Source organism: Hibiscus syriacus, unplaced genomic scaffold (assembly GCF_006381635.1).
Source record: "Hibiscus syriacus cultivar Baekdansim isolate YM2019G1 unplaced genomic scaffold, ASM638163v2 tig00111131_pilon, whole genome shotgun sequence".
In the NCBI taxonomy this organism is placed as follows: Eukaryota; Viridiplantae; Streptophyta; class Magnoliopsida; order Malvales; family Malvaceae; genus Hibiscus; species Hibiscus syriacus.
The window spans coordinates 335,745-352,710 of NW_024062991.1; the positions used below are offsets into that span (position 1 = coordinate 335,745).

Sequence of the window (16,966 nt, forward strand, 5' to 3'; positions counted from 1 at the left end):
TATAAATTATATTAATTATTTATTAAATTAATAATTTTATATTATATTTTAAAAATATTAATTAGTATATTTTAAATATATTTATTAAAATATTATTAGATTATTATATTAATATTAAATATATAAATATTATTATTCATTATTAATAATTTAATAATATTATTTATATGAAATTAATAAATAATATAAATTTTATTAATAATTTATTATATATTATTAAAATAAAAATATAATATCTTATATTATTATAATATAATTGATTATTTTATTAGAATATTTAAAATATAATATTATATTATTAGAAATATGAATAAATATATTTTAATAATTAATATTTTGATTAAAATGATATTAAAATATTTTATTAATATTAAATTCATAAAATAAAATTATTTTGAGTATTTATTATTTGAAGTGAAAAATTCAGAAAATGATTTACGGAAAATCAGACCGTAAGTCATTTTCCAGAAAACACAAAGGAAATTCTGTTGACCAGGAAAATATTTTACGTTGACCAACCAGTTTTCCTCTATATTGAGAAGTAAAGTGAATAGAAAGTTTACACAGGAAAAGTATATCTTTCATATAAGCATGTACACTAATTTACAAGGGTACTCAACAGCTTTCATCTAACTGCCTAACAGCCCTACCTAACCTCTTAACAGACTAACCGCTTATTCAACACACGTGAACATTTCTCTTACAACACCACACGCATACCAGTAGTCTAACATTCTCCCTAATTTTTCTCTTTTTTTTAGCAGTCTAACATTCCTTTAGGCTGTAAGCACTACACACACGTTTTTGCGAAACTCCTCGAAAGCAGTCTTAGACAATGATTTGGTGAATCCATCTGCAATCTGGTGCTCAACAGGGATGTAGTTCACCTGCAACTGGCCAGTAACAACTTTTTCTCGAACAAAATGGACATCCATGTCAATATGCTTAGATTGAGCGTGATAAACCGGGTTTGCACTTATCGCTACTGCCCTTGTGTTATCACACCATATCACTGGTTCTTGTCGCTGCTGAAGTCCAAGATCAGTAAGTAGAGCGTTTACCCAGGTCACTTCAGCTGCAGTATCGGCTACAAACTTGTACTCAGCTCCATCGTTGATCTCGACACTGTTTTCTGCTTCTTAGAACTCCAAGCAACGAGGCTCTTACCTGTAAACACTCCATAACCAGCAATGGACCTTCAATCATCAATATTAGCAACACAATATGCATCAGCAAATGCATCAACCGTCAAGCAGTCATCTACCGGTTGAAATAACAAACCATAACTAACAGTACCGACCAAGTATCTCAGTATTCGCTTGACTACAATCATATGTGATTCACGTGGTACATGCATGTATTGATCGACCTTTCCAACACTATAAGCTAGATTAGGACGTATATGTCATGCATACAACAACGAGCCAACTATACTACGATATTTTGTAGCATCAGCCAATAATTCCCTCTCATTTGTTGATAGCTTGGGAGCCAAAATCATTAGTGTGCCACAGCCAGCTGCTCATTTCATTCCTGCATTTTCTAGAAGTTCCAGTATAAAATTCTTCGGACTCAGCACAATAATATCACATGATCGATGCACTTTTATTCCCAAGAAGTAACTAAACAACCCTAAATCTTTGAGAGAGAATCTTTCTCTAAGAAAGTGCACCACCTCTTGAATTTTGTTTAAAGATTTCCCAGTAATAACAATGTCATCGACATACACTAATATATAAATGTCACTGCCATGTTCCTTGTTGATAAACAAGGATGAATCTGCTCAAGATGCAGTAAACCCCATGTCAACAAGGATGTCTCTAAGTTTGGTATGCCAGTTCCTAGGCGCTTGTCGAATGCCATAGAGAGCCTTGTGCAGTTTTCAAACAAGAAGAGTTACATCCTCAGTCATTTGCTCGAATCTTGGTGGTTGTTGCATAAAAACATCTTCATCTAAATCCCCATTGAGAAATGCATTATTAATGTCCACATGCCTCAATTCCCATCTATTTGTTACAGCTAAAGCTAGTACAATATTGAGGGTAGAAAACTTCACAACTAGGCTAAAGGTATCTGTGAAGTTATATCCAGACAATTGTGAGAAGCCCTTTGCAATCAGCCGTGCTTTATACCTATGAATAGATCCATCAGGGTTTCGTTTAAGTTTGAATAACCACTTGCAGCCTACAGGTACACGCTCTGCTGGAAGTTTTACTATTGACCATGTATTATTTTTTATAAGAGCATCAAGTTTGGCTTGAACTGTTTCTCTCCAGTCGTCGGACTGCAGTGCATCTTGAACTGTGATAGGTATTTCATCCTCAAAGTAGCTGGAGTACGACTTGGTCTTGAACACCCAACATTTGCTACATGTCAGCATGGGGTGGCAGTTTTGCCTAACCATACCTATAACATTATTTCCAGAATCACTGGGCAAATTATCACAAGCACTAACTCTTGTGCCAGCATGCTCATCTGCATCAATTGTATTAAGACCTGAACTGGTAGTCGTGGTTATCTCTAATACAGGCACAACCTCTGTGATAGTGTCTAAGGTAGGTATAACTTCAACAATAACCTCAGGTGGCATTTGTTGTTGTGCTTGATCTACAGTTGTGTCAACCTCCTCTTCAGTCACATTATCTTCAACAGCAGCTGGAATAACCACATTGTGCTACCTTTTAGCATAAAAAATAATTGGAATTTCTTGGGGTTGAAATCCAGACGTTATTTGGTGCAAATCGCATGTATCATTACCTGTAATTGGAAACACTAGTTCATTAAATATAACATGGCGTGATACATAAACCCATCCATTACTCGCAATGCATTGGTAACCCTTATGCTAAGGGTTGAAACCAAGATACGTACAGGGCTGTGAACGAAATGCCAACTTATGATTTTGAAATGGCCTTAGAAGAAGCATTGACATCCAAACACTTTCAGTGTAGAATACTCGGGTTTCTTGATGTATAACTTCTTAAAAGGTGACAATCCCTCAAGTACCTTTGTTGGCAAACGATTAATAAGATGCACAAAAGCTACCATGGCATATGACCAGTACTGAATAGGCAGAGATGCATGAGCCAACAAAACTAGTCCAAGTTCCACGATGTGACGGTGTTTTTTCTCGACGAAACCATTCTGTTTTGATGTATTATACCTGCTTTGGATAGTAATGAAGAGAATGGACGATACTCTCATCCCTAATCAGTTTAAACAACTTTTATTAACACTCCAAACTGATTTAGAACAAGCTTATGGAACAATTGGAATGTTGATAGAGCTTGAGCCTTATCTTTTAAAAAATAAACCCAAGTAAACCGAATGCATGCATCTACGAATGAAATATAGTATCGAAAACCATTAGATGCCACATGTGGAGGACCCATAGATCTAAAAAAACTAGCTCAAAAGGAACTTTGTACTGAGTAACAGAAGATGAAAAAGGAAGTTTGTGACTTTTCCCCATGAGACAAGCCACACATGTTTTATTGATTTCAGAATCCAGTTTTACATTGGTTTCATTAGCTACTTTATCTAAAGCACACTGAGCTGGATGCCCTAAACGTCGATACCAAAGTTCAGACTGAGCTTGAGACACTTCTGCTAAAATAAGGTGCACAACAACACGTGGTTCTTCTTTATGTGCACAACCAAAGGCAAATGTATACAACCCAGCCTTTTCTTCACCTTGCAGAAAGACATCTCTAGTAGACTTATCACGCATGAAACATTTTTCAGCATGAAACTCAAAGTAGACTGCATTATCCCTAGCAAGCTCGGACACCGAAAGCAAATTTCTTGTTATATAGGGCACATGCAATAAATCATTCAAAAGTAAAGTTCTTGAAGAATCCATGACTGAATTACCAATATTGATAATGTTAAGGGAAACTTCATTTCCCACAGTGAGTTTACATGGGCCTCTAAATTCTGTAGGACTTGCAATATTAGAAACATCAGGGGTAACGTAATGTGTTGCACCCGAATCCACTACCCAGAGGTCAGTTGATTTCGAGGCCATATTGACTTGCGATGATCCTGCTATTGTTTGAGAGCGTCCTTTGCAGCACTCACAACCTGAACTGGAGGATTCAACAACTGAATACTGAGTGTTAACCGACTGACCTTTACGAGAGTCAGATGTAACATACATAAAATATTCATCGAATCGGTGCCAACAATGGTCAACCAGATGACCAAGTTTGCCACACAGCTAGCACTGAATTCGAGTCCGTCCTCAGCCACGACCAGTGAACCGGTTTACTGAGGATGCTCGTGAAGACTTGGAATCACGTCGACCATTGTCAGGTAAGTCGACTTTATGCTGAGCAATATTAGCACTCATAGGCAGCAAGTCCATCGACTCATCGAAGCCTACTAGTTGAGCTTCATCATCTAAGAACATAATACAAAGATACTCCAAAAAAAGAGTTTCTTTCATCATTGTAATAACCGCCATAAATGGTTGGTACTCTCTGGGCAATCCTTTCAAGACACTGGCTATATGGCCAACATGTGAGACTGTGCTTCCACAATAATCAAGTGCATCACATACTTCCTTTACACGAGTAAGATAGACTCACATACTATCATTCCCTTTCTTAAGCGATTGCAACTTGCAATGTAAGCCCATGACTGCAGTCATAGACCTACTAGAAAACAATTGCTGCACTGTACTCCATATTGCAACAGCCGAGTATGCTCCTACAAACTGTGGTAGGAGATGAGGGCTGATAGTAGAAAGGAGCCAAGATGCCAACGCGTTGTCCTGTGCTATGAACTCTTTAAAGGCGTCATTGACAGTTGTCTCGCCATTATCATCAAGAATTGTCTCCGGTGGTGGCTTCAAGTCCCCAATCAGTAACCGTTCGAAACGATGACTTTGCACAATAAGCAAAATCTATTGTTTTCATAGAAGAAAATTCATTTCATCTAGGACAACATTCACTTTCTTGTGTGCAAAGCTCTTGGATGACTACATGATCAACAACAAAGATTAAGTAGCAACGAAAGCTTTAGGAAAGAATCCCAGAATTTCCGGCGAAATATACTATATTGAGAAGTAAAGTGAATAAAGAGTTTATACAGGAAAAGTATATCTTTCATATCAGCATGTACTCTAATTTATAAGGGTACTCAACAACTTTCATCTAACTGCCTAACATCCCTAGCTAACCTAACCGCTTATTCAACACACGTGCACATTTCTTTAAATACACCACACGAACACTCCAACCAAACACTAGAAAATGAGGAAAATATTTTTCGGAAAATATTTTACGTGAAACAAACGAACCCTTAATGTAATTCATTTTACGTTAAAATAAAAATAATTTTATATTACGTAAGATAAAAGTAAGTTCAATGCTAAGTAGCGGTTTGATATGATAAGTACTAAATTGAATATTGTTAAAACAGAATTCTCTCAACGGTGAATTTGGTAACATTTAAGGCCATTTATGATAATATCCCTCAAATTTAACAAAATCGTATTTCAGTTTATTTCCGTTTAGAAAAGATTAAAGATCATGCAATTTTCCTTCTAAAGAAAGAAAAAAAAATCGTCGAAATTCCCATTCCGCTCACAAAACAGAACGGCAATCGCCATCGCTAAGATCACCTCAACACAGACACTTCTCTTCTACAATAATTCCTCTTTTGTTTTTCTTTAAAATAATAATATTAGCCAAGAAAGAAACCAAAGCCACTCTTGCACTTATGATTTAATCGGCTCTTGCTCGAGTGTGGTTTTCAGTTGGGTGGCAAAGCTTTTGCATTGGAAGGTGTTACGGTTTCTTTTCTTAATAAAATTAAAATCTCGCAAAAGTTTCAAATCTTAGACTCAGTTCCAACGTAGTCGAATAAAGCTATAACAGGGGAAGAGTGGGCGCGGGAATTTCTTTCATGGAAAAGCGTGTTTACGAAGTTTGGAAAGGAAGAAATGTAAGGATGTCAATTCTTCTTTTGTTTCGTTCTTTTTGTCCTTAGAAATTGCTAGGTTTTGGCATCTGAGTATTGTTAGATTTGTTTGGTGTGTAGGAAATGAGTTTGGTTTTTATTGGTATAGTAGGAATTTTGCCTTTGGTTTTTATTATATTGTCTTTCTTATTGGTTTTTATTTTGTTATGATAGAAAAAGGGGGAAACATGGATATATAAATTAATGAATTTCTTTTGTTTTTCTTGACTGTTCATTGATTTGTTTTACATTCTCGACGTTAAAAAAGAGAGTTATGGCTAAGGTTAATGAAAACATGAGTAATTTACTTTTATGGCACCATGGATACTAGCTTTGGGTTTTAAAGAAAACCAGTTATAGATTGTAAAGTTCAAATGTTAACCTTACAATTTTTAGGTAGAATTTGTGTGCTTTTGTGCCAATTTACTTTGATAAAAGTAGGTCGAATTTGTGCTTCACATGTTGCCGATTTTATCATATTATTTTTTTGCTCTAATAGTTCTATGTGTGTGCTCTCTTCAAAGGAACTTTGAATCGATTATGAGAGATCTGGTGAAACTGTCGTGAGGATTATTAACAGTATGATCTTATTCTAAATTTCCAAGATTTCCAAAAGTTTGAGAGAAATGTCCTCATTGAAGAATTATAATTATATTTTCACAAATTTGGTGCAATTCCAAGCCACAATAATGCAGACATTGCTTTGCTGAGTTTGGTGATTATGTTGATATACTTTCTATTCTACTAGTATGTCACATCTTAGGATTAAAGGAATGCATTAGTATAAGAATTAGTGCAAAAGTATTATTACACTGGATGAACAATGTGGTAATAGATTGTGGTTAAAATTTATATGAATTATCACATTTGTTGGAAATGCAATGTAATATTTCCATTCCCCTAATAGCCCATTTTCCCCTTGCAAAAAAAGAACAAGAAAAATAGATTTTGAAATAATATGACCACAAAAACTTTTAGGTATGCTTTTTTGCTGCATTCACTATTTATTTGGGTGTGATATCAAGAGAAGTTCTTGTGTATGCTATTTGCAAATAATATAATTTGTAGATGAGACTTAGGTTAGAGGTAAATCAAAGTTAATTTTTTTTAAAGTAGGTTAATTGGGACCAAAATTGAATAAAAGGTGTGCAAGTTTTGAAATATATGTGATAGCTTTAAAATATGGAAATGCTATAGCACAATCTGATGTTCTTCATTTTATCTTTTGTTGCCTTCAGTCCGAACAGATTATCCATGAATTTCATTCAGCATTTAATTCTTATATATACATTTTGCAGAAGTTTTTCCTTGGTGGTAGGTTAATATTTGGTCCAGATGCTAGATCTTTGCCATTTACCTTATTGCTGATAAGTGCTCCTGCTATCGTCTTTTGCATATTTGTTGCAAGGCATCTTCGACATGCATTTTATCAATATAACGCAGGATATGCAGTTATGGTGGTAGCAATTGTCTTTACTATCTATGTACGAATATTCTCCCTTTACTCGTTGATTGAATTATTTCTTGAGGTTTTAGAACAATGTTAACAATTCCGTAAGAACTTATATGAACTGTAAGTTTTTTTTTTGAAAGATTATATGAACTGTAAGTTATGGATAAGACTAAGGGCCAACTTTTAACAGTTGGGATTTTTAACAGTTATGTTTTTGTCATAAATTTACATGGTCGAACTTTATGTTTAGAATCCTAAAGATACTTGATCTTTCAAATTTTAAAATATTTGTTTGGTGGAATATGTATTGGAACCCTTTCATTTGATAATAGTTGCTGAGTTCGTACTAGAAATGAATTTGTCATAGAACTTTGGGTTTGGATAGCCGTATCCCCTTCTAGGTTACGTGTGTGTGTGTATATATTGAAAACATTTTAACTTTTATTTTTGGTTAACTTTCTATTTTGGGTTGTCTAAGTTTCTGTTGATTTTAATAGTGCAGTTTATTTTGATAGGTGTTGATTATTCTTCTCCTCACATCATCCCGGGACCCAGGAATCATTCCTCGCAATTCACGTCCCCCAGATGAGGAGCCTCACCATGATTCTTCTGTATCAGCTGAGGCTGGGAATCGACAAACACCTGGCCGTCAGTTCCCTCGAACTAAAGAAGTTATGGTTAACGGAATTATGGTGCGAGTGAAGTATTGTAGCACATGCATGCTTTATCGACCTCCCCGTTGCTCCCACTGTTCCATTTGTAACAATTGTGTCGAGCGTTTCGATCACCATTGCCCTTGGGTGGGGCAATGCATTGGACTGGTACTTTTTATCTGATAAATCTGTGTATTCATACGAGTCCGGATGTTTCTTGCTTCTCTTGAACAGTGTTTTGTTTAGTAGCTGACTATTCTGTATATGAGCAGCGCAATTACCGGTTCTTCTTTATGTTTGTATCTTCGGCGGCTCTTCTCTGCATCTATGTGTTCTCCATGTCAGCATTCTACATTAAGGTTTTGATGGATGATAACCACAGAACAGTTTGGGAAGCAATGAAAGAATCTCCTCCGTCTGTTGTCCTAATGGCCTATTGTTTCATTGCTCTGTGGTTTGTTGGTGGACTAACCGGGTTTCACTTGTACCTCATCGGAACAAACCAGGTGTGTTTCCACTTTACCTCTCGTTGCTATATGATGATTTAAGCAAGGCTTGATCTCAAATATTTCTAATCATAGAGCATGAATTTATTTTCCCGAGGCATTTACATCAATCTCTGCTTAAGTATCATAAGAAATGACCGAAGTCCGGTATTGATTTTATGCCCTCCTAACTTGTGAGAGTTCGATAACTAAATATGGAAAAAAATCCACCGAAGAATCAACCATGATTTGCATTTTGTGTAGCAGGGAACAAAATTCAATTTTTTTGTTAAATTCTTCAAGTTAATTTCGGAGTTTAACTATACTTTCTTCATGTCTTCCAGACTACCTATGAAAATTTTCGACATAGGGCTGACAACATAATCAACCTTTACGATCATGGTTGCCCGAGTAATTTTCATGAAGTATTTTGTACAACGTTAAACCCCTCCAAAAATAATTTTAGGGCGATTGTCCAGGAGGAGGTACCACGGCCTACTTTACCAAGTACCGAGGAAGCTAAAGCAGAAGATGTAGGTGGAGATCAACGTCCGAAGGTTGACGCTGAAATAGAGAGCAGTGAAGATCTATTAAAGATGTCCCTGCGGTGTAATATCGAGGAAGGCGAAGACCTATCCCAACAATATAATGATGAAGAAAATGGTAAGGACGTTCGTAGTAATGAGGGCAATGGTCCACCCCATACTACTTTGGATGTTGATTCTAATATGGCTATAGATCATCGAGCTTTGATGATTCAATCGGATCCTAAACCCTACAGCTGTGGAAATGGAAGTGGTTGTCCAGAAATCGTAACCAATTCTGCAGTTACAACAGAAGGTGGATAATGATATAGGTAACTTGTATAATAGCCATTGCATTCTTTTGGATAGTGTATGAAGAGGAAGTTTCAACTGTTTTAAGAATCAGCTCACCCTATCCATTGAGGGAAAAACTTTCCCCATAGGCATGAAAACTTGCATTACCAATTCCATTTTTCTCATTGGGAATTCTTTAAGGTTTCATAGAATCTTTGGAGCATATTTGTCATGCTTACACACCCAAGTTTAAACAAAGTGACTTTTAAACCGGATTTTCTTTCATCTTCTTGTGTAATACTGTTTAAAAAAATATTCGTCTCTTAACATAAAATCATTAGTCCCTAATTTCATTTTAAGAAGTTTTAATTTGTCGGTAATGTGGACACACCTTCCCTGAAGGTCTGTCCGCTCAACGACTGTTTTAACATTTACCCTCATCTCCATTTTCACCTTCACAAAACTATACTCAATTTCTTTCGTAAAATAGTCGATCAAAATTCTTGATTTTTTCCCACCACTTGTTCAACTTGATCCAAGATTGTCTTTCTTAGTTTTAATTTATGTAGATTTTAATATTTAGTTAATATTTTCTTTCATTGGTTATTAAAATTGTTAACTCTAGTTTTATTTATTTAATTGGTCTTTAAATTATACTAGCATTTTTAAATACATTTCATTTTTCTCATAAAATAATATCATACAAAGAAAGAACTAAAAATTCAAACAAACAAATTTAAAAAAAAACAATGTATCAATCGGAGACAAAGCAAGATTCAAGATAGAATTATTACACAATAAAAATTTATGCACACAAAGAATCAAGAAATATATTCTAACGGATACTAAACTGTATCAAAAGGGGACAAAGCATGATTCATGATAGAAAAGAATCCGCTTGGTCAGATGACTTGATTATTTAGCTTTAATTTCTCTGGTTTCATGAAGCATCCAATCATACGAATCATGGCGCTGCTCAACCAGCTATGCTGCTTCACTCAGTTCACATTTGAAGAAATATTTCCAATCCCACACATTCCAATATGAGTAAAAGGAGTATGATTCTCCAAAATACATAAATCTATATAAAAAAAATAATGATCCAAATCTGAATGATAACATAAGCTAAGAGATTAATGTGCAACAGCAGCATATTTAATCATAGAAAAAGGACAAACTAAAGTACAAGATTGGTTATAATTTGATATGGGAAAAAACAGTTCCAAATCTTCAGCAGTTCAGACAATCAACACAAATTGATAAAGCAAAATTAATCCAATTCGTGCAATTGCAGGGAATAACAGAACCTAAATCATATGAAAGACGAAAACTCCTGACCAGTTTGCAAATTTATGCCTTGAGCCAGCCATAGAATTTCTGCTTTTCTTGTGTTGTCTGGAAACGACCATGCCCAAACTTCGAGGAAGTGTCTATGAACTTGAGTTTGATTTCCTCCAATGCCACACGTGACGTTAATCAGACTCTGGCGAAGAGTAACTACCCTCTTCTTAGGTCCGACACAACCCCCTTTGATGATCAGATAATCACTCTTCACAACACCATAGTGAGGGAAACCACCTATGGGGGTGATTTCTTTCTCGGTCCTGATGTCAGTACACATTCAACAATTATATAAATTGAAATAACTGAAATCCATTGCAAGTCTTTGCAACACTCCCAATTGATGGAGGTATATAGTTGTGTATTCCACTAACCTATCATAGTCGGTAATGGCAGAGTGGGTCTCATCACCAACTTTGCCGACCCGGTAAACCTTCTTGTTCATTTCAGTACGATAATATTATCCATTCTGACCTGCCCTGGCAACTGCAAAGGAGACTCTAGCAGGATGCCAGGCACCAATACAAGCAACCTTACACAGACCCCTGTGGGTTTTTACCGGGCCAGATGTGTGACACACCAACGAGTGACAACAACTTCATAACCTTTACCCTTAGTGACACCAATGATATCAATCATTTCATCCTTCTGGAAAACAGCATCGATGGGGACTTGTTTCTCAAAGAACTTGTAAGCAAAATCAACATTGTCAGCGATTGTTCCACCATTGACTTGGATTTCCATTAGGTGTGCTTTCTTCTGCTTCAATCCCTTCATTTTTCTAATCTGTAACAATGCAAATTATCGAGAAACCATAAATCTCAAAACTAAGCTTTTGAAACTAACACTTACAAACAGTTAAAAAATATGAAGCCGAGCCACTGATTAAATCAAACATTGTCATACCCTGAGTGTGGGCCAAAACCCTGACAACAGTAGCATATTTCTTAATCTTTTCCAACTGAGCCTCAATACTCTTCTTCCCTTCTTCACTCTCGTACTGCTTTGAGTACTTGGTGAAAGCCTTCTTCTTGGACTTGCACCAGTGCTTGTAGAACCTACGCTTGACCTCTTCACTCAGATGCTGAGCCCAGGAAGTGTTCAAGATCCCGGAGACCACGTGGTGTCTTGAAATATCCAACAACACCAACAATCACCATTGGAGGGGTTTCAATAATGGTGACAGCTTCACATGTCTCTTTCTTGTGAAGCTCTATATGAAAACAAAGAGTACAAATTAGGTTGAAGATTAACAAATGTACGGTAGCTAACAAATAATTAATTTAAATGTTTGAGCTCAGAATAACCAACGCCTATAAGAACTAGTTGCATGGAGAACTTTTTACTTACAATGACCATTTTCACAGATGTCGATAGAAGATAATGCATTAATTGTAAATTTCTTTCCCTTGTATATCAACATAACCAGTGCATTAACATTTTGAAATACGTTGCAAGTTACTTAATCAAAATCAACTTACTCGATCCGGGCCTTTCGACCTCTCGAACAATGTGTGTCATGCCAGCCTTGTAACCCAAAAAGGCAGTAAGCTTGCATGGTTTGCTTGGATCATCCTTTGGAAATCCTTCACTATACCAACCCAAAGTAACACCAACATTTATACATAATCATTTAATTACTGAATTTTTTAGGAAAAAAAAAACTATAGCTTACAGAAAATTATAGTTTTCTACAGCTACATCATGAACAAATTAACAACAATAAGAGACAAACAATCTTTCCCTCTGTGACAAGATGCTCGCTTCCTAGGAAGAAATCCAAGGGAACCATGCCTTGGATGTTCAAACTTTCTGTGAGACACTCTTCACCACCTTCATCGCCATAAAAAAATGAATAAACTATTAACAAAATAAAAAACGAAAGAAGTTCACTAATCTAAGACAAAGGATAATGATTTTCAAGTGAAACCAATTCATGCTCTTCAAGAAAACTGAGAAAAAAGTTTATATTTTCTCCCATTTTCCGCAATTTTCAATGTAAATGTGGCTAAAAGAGACAAAGATTGATCGAATAGACAGACGAGAGAGGCTACCTGAGACTGCTGCCGCGCGGCGAATGCTGTGGATGGCTGCTGCTTAGCTCACAAAACGTCTAAAACCCTAGCTGCTTCTTTTTAGAAACAAATGCTTAGAAATATTAATTTGTAGAATCCCCCCTGATCTTTTCCTAAAATTTAATTCTACCTGAGACTGCTGCCGCGCGGCGAATGCTGTGGATGGCTGCTGCTTAGCTCACAAAACGTCTAAAACCCTAGCTGCTTCTTTTTAGAAACAAATGCTTAGAAATATTAATTTGTAGAATCCCCCCTGATCTTTTCCTAAAATTTAATTTTTGTTCCTTTTCTTCCGATTTTCTGACAGAATGGATGCTGTCCTTTTGATTGGGCTTCAACATGAGAGCCCAAAGTCAAGTTAGTTTAAATATACTATATATGTATATTATTTAAAAATCAGAAGCCACCAAAATAAATAAATTCAAAAAACATCCAAGTGAGCGTAAGTATTTATCTTATTAGCTCATAAAAACATCTAAAAATTTGTTTTTGTAAATTATTATTTAGGAACTGAATATGTGATTAATAAATGTATATGTATATTTTTTTCTCAAACTATCCATTGAGTAAATTTTATAGATATATTTAGTTATATTAACATAAATTCTCATAGTTAGTTCAAACCTATTCAGTAGACAGAGCAGGCCTCACCAACCATGTTAGAGTCGGACAATTAACTATTCATGTGCACGTAATTAAATACAAGGTAAGGAAAAGTGGTTTAAAAATGGGTTTAATGAAGATTTTAAACCCCGTCTCTTAAAAATCACATCAATCCTAATACAAATAATTAATCATATCAACTTTTCATTATCTCTACGTAACAGTCAATGAAATTCAATCTATAAAACCCCACAATATCCTTCACCAAATCCTCGTCAAACGCTGTCCTGCAACCCCATCATCGAGCTTTTGAAAATGGCCAACGCTTTCAACCTTTTCTCAGCCCTCGCCGTTCTTCTTCTAGTCCTAGCAATGGCGTTTCTAACCCACGCACGGCCACTGGAAACGCCGGAGCCAACCCTCGAAGCTCGCCTGAAACTGGATGCCGACTCACCGAGTTGCTGGGAATCGTTGACCCAGATTCAGTCATGTAGCGGGGAAGTTATCTTGTTCTTCCTCAACGGTGAAACTTACCTCGGCGATGCGTGTTGCCACGCTATTCATACGATTAGCCATCAATGTTGGCCGGACATGATGGAAACCCTGGGGTATACGACGGAAGAAGGTGACATACTTGAAGGATACTGCGACCAGGAAATTGCCGACTCACCTCCTTCTCCGCCGTCTGTGATGGCTGATATGGCTGCTCCGGTGAAGGGTCTGCTTCATTGAGTGGGAGTTACACTTGTGTTTACTGTTTAGTCACTCGTTGAATAAATTTTATCAAGTTTTATGTGTCTTGTTGCCTGCAAATGGTTTAAGGGTGGAGTCTTGAGTCTGTTTCTTCTTCTTTTTGAGTTACTAATGAAATAGTTTTTCATTAAGTAGTAATATTATAAAAACATGAAATGCAAGTTCAACATAATTCGCATAAAGGTAACATCACATCACATGTTATTTATTATTTATTAGGATAAACCATGTATCTGATTATCATTTTAATTTTATTTTAGTCACTCGATTATTTTTTTAAAATAAAATAACATTTCATATTTTTCAATATTTTCATTAAAATATTCTTAATACTTAACATTTTAAATAATAGAAATCGTATATTATACAAAAAATATATATTACAAAATTGAAAAAATAAGACCGATCTTAAGCACAGACTTGTTTACTCAGTATTCTTCGGTTCGATGAACAATTCTATGAAACACCTCCCTAACCTTCTTCAATGGTTCTAAACCTTCCTTCATTGCATCATAAGTTTGCCCCAATTCCTCCACTCTCTACCTCAACTCTATTTCCTTGTCGTCGCTGATCGGAAACTGCTCAGTAGCGGTCAGTTCATTCAACGGCAACGGCCACGTTCGTACACTTCTCAATTCGGTAAATCTCCATCAACGACCCACATGAATTCCTCCTATCTTTCTTCCTCTGCTCCTCCATTATCTTATCATGCAACGAAAGAATGGTGGCTGCCCATGAAAATTGCCAAGGCAAATAAAACTGAACCTGCAAAACCTGGGTCCTGGCAGGGTATTGCGGCCACCAGTGCCCACATTACAAACACCAAAACGCTACCCATTGTGTAAGTAAGCATTGCGAGTCCATTGGTGGGCCACTATTTTGTATGGTCGTGATGCTACCAAGTTGCTCCCGATTGCTTGGAGCTGCCGACCACGACCTCGAGACATTCCAACACACTGACCTGCTGTAATAGTATGAAGCCAATAATTTTATGCTAATCGTTTGGGATAAAAGAAAGATTATAATATTTTTCAAAAACATTAAGAATTGAGAAAAGATGGGTCGAATTTTAGTTTTGATCCTTCTATTATGCTCAATTTTGAAATTTAGTCCATGTTCATTAGTTTAACACCAAAAAGATTATTACGTAATATAAAGGTACCCTCCCAACATTTCAATTTTTAGTCAAAATAATTCATGTCCGATGAAAATCATTAATTAGCTAATAGTTAACACATTGCTGACACGATATTCTTACATGTAGTAAATTATTGATATGTTGCATGTTGTGTTATTCAAAGTAATGACATGACATATGTCGCATCATCTAAGATAATAGTATGACATTTAACACTTCAACAGTTAAACATATGTAAAAAAAATTATTTCAGCAACATGTGTTGATTGTTGGTCAATTAACATTTTGATTAAACCTTGTAACATTAAGATTAAAATATTTCAAAAAAAAAAGACAAATATAATCATTCGAGTAAATAGTTTAATTAAAAAAATAACCTTAGTCGCTCTCCCGTCCTTTTTTTCTGCCATTTTCCATGAATCAAATCAACTTCTTCTTCTTTGATTTTCTTTAACCGACTACAACACCGGCTTTAATGCTAATTGTCGGCAGCCGATATTATTTTCTCTTTGTTTTTTTTAGTTTTTTAATAACAATAATTATGTCTTTGTGACACTTTTATTCTACCTTTGTGACACTTTTATCTCTGTCTTTGTGGCATGTTTTTCTCTGCCTTTTGGTAATTTTCGGTTGTTTGGTTGTTGTTTTCGTTTATTTTTTTCTCAGGGTTAGATTTGACATCGTCACGACTGATCAAGATAGCACTTATATGTTATCATGTTGTTCTTCCCTGCTTTGGACCCTCAGATTGATTTGAATATACATTTTGCGCTTGAGGATAGTTTTCTCACGTTGCTTGACTCTTATTTTCGATTTGTCGGTGATATTTCAATAGTTTCATCACTTTTTGTGGTTCGTTTTCTGATGTAAACATATTTGTTTGTATCTTTATTTTATTTGAGTTTTTTGATTAGGTTTTTAACTATTTATTTCTTTGGTTCTTGTGCGATCTAGGTGACTAGTTTTTGTGTCAATTATTATAGAAAAATGTTCTAATTATATTTTAATTTACGATTATACTTATAAATCTTTATTGTAATTCTAGATATTTTCTACTTTTAATAAAATTAAGGGTTTTCCATAAAAAAAATCATTCGAGTAAATGTTGAGAATAATTTTAACATTATGCCCAATATAAAATTTAAAGAGAATCTTTGAACCTGAAATGCCCCAAAGGACGATTTTGATCCTTGGAATTACTGGTATTGTTCCTTCCAAATGATCGATTTCTAATGGTCAATGCTTGAGGGGAGTCTTTATCGTCAAGCATCGCAATTGCCAGCTCTCCCAAAGCCTTCTTCGCCGGACGAAACTGCCCGTGTCCTAAGGTCCTTTTATTACCCAAAGCGCAAATCACGATTTCTAGAAGCTTCTGCCATTGACCGACGCATTACAAACATCGAAAGAAGGGAAGCTCTGCACAAGGAGAGGAAGCTTAGCGTTGGGAAAGAAGCTTAATTAGTAGCGGCAAAAAGCATATTCCACAACTATAGGGAGTCCTTTACCAAGAAAGCTACGCAACCGTCTTTACTCGCCTCAACCGATCTTAGCTCGAACATGCCAACAGAACAGCCAATACTTACTTTTTTCCCTGAGACAGCTAATCAAAACTAATACGGCTTGAACCCCTTATCTTTGAGACTGCCTTTAGGACTCTATTAAGTCATTTAACAGCGGATAGAC

General features: G+C 35.7%; 2 protein-coding genes and 2 pseudogenes across 2 annotated transcripts; 2 read left to right on the top strand and 2 right to left on the bottom strand.

Annotated features, from left to right (window-relative positions):
• Positions 1-5,720: 5,720 nt before the first annotated feature.
• On the top strand, positions 5,721-9,403 carry LOC120154463 (protein S-acyltransferase 8-like). Its single transcript, XM_039166211.1, has 5 exons — positions 5,721-5,949; positions 7,263-7,448; positions 7,933-8,238; positions 8,343-8,576; positions 8,900-9,403. Exons 1-5 carry the CDS (start codon positions 5,911-5,913, stop codon positions 9,401-9,403), a joined length of 1,269 nt encoding a protein of 422 aa, XP_039022142.1. The 5' UTR covers positions 5,721-5,910.
• Positions 9,404-10,536: 1,133 nt separating this feature from the next.
• Positions 10,537-12,326, bottom strand: LOC120154545 (annotated as a pseudogene).
• Positions 12,327-13,694: 1,368 nt separating this feature from the next.
• On the top strand, positions 13,695-14,124 carry LOC120154546 (egg cell-secreted protein 1.1-like). Its single transcript, XM_039166253.1, has one exon. It carries the CDS (start codon positions 13,708-13,710, stop codon positions 14,122-14,124), a length of 417 nt encoding a protein of 138 aa, XP_039022184.1. The 5' UTR covers positions 13,695-13,707.
• Positions 14,125-14,573: 449 nt separating this feature from the next.
• Positions 14,574-16,673, bottom strand: LOC120154464 (annotated as a pseudogene).
• Between the last annotated feature and the right edge of the window lie 293 nt (positions 16,674-16,966).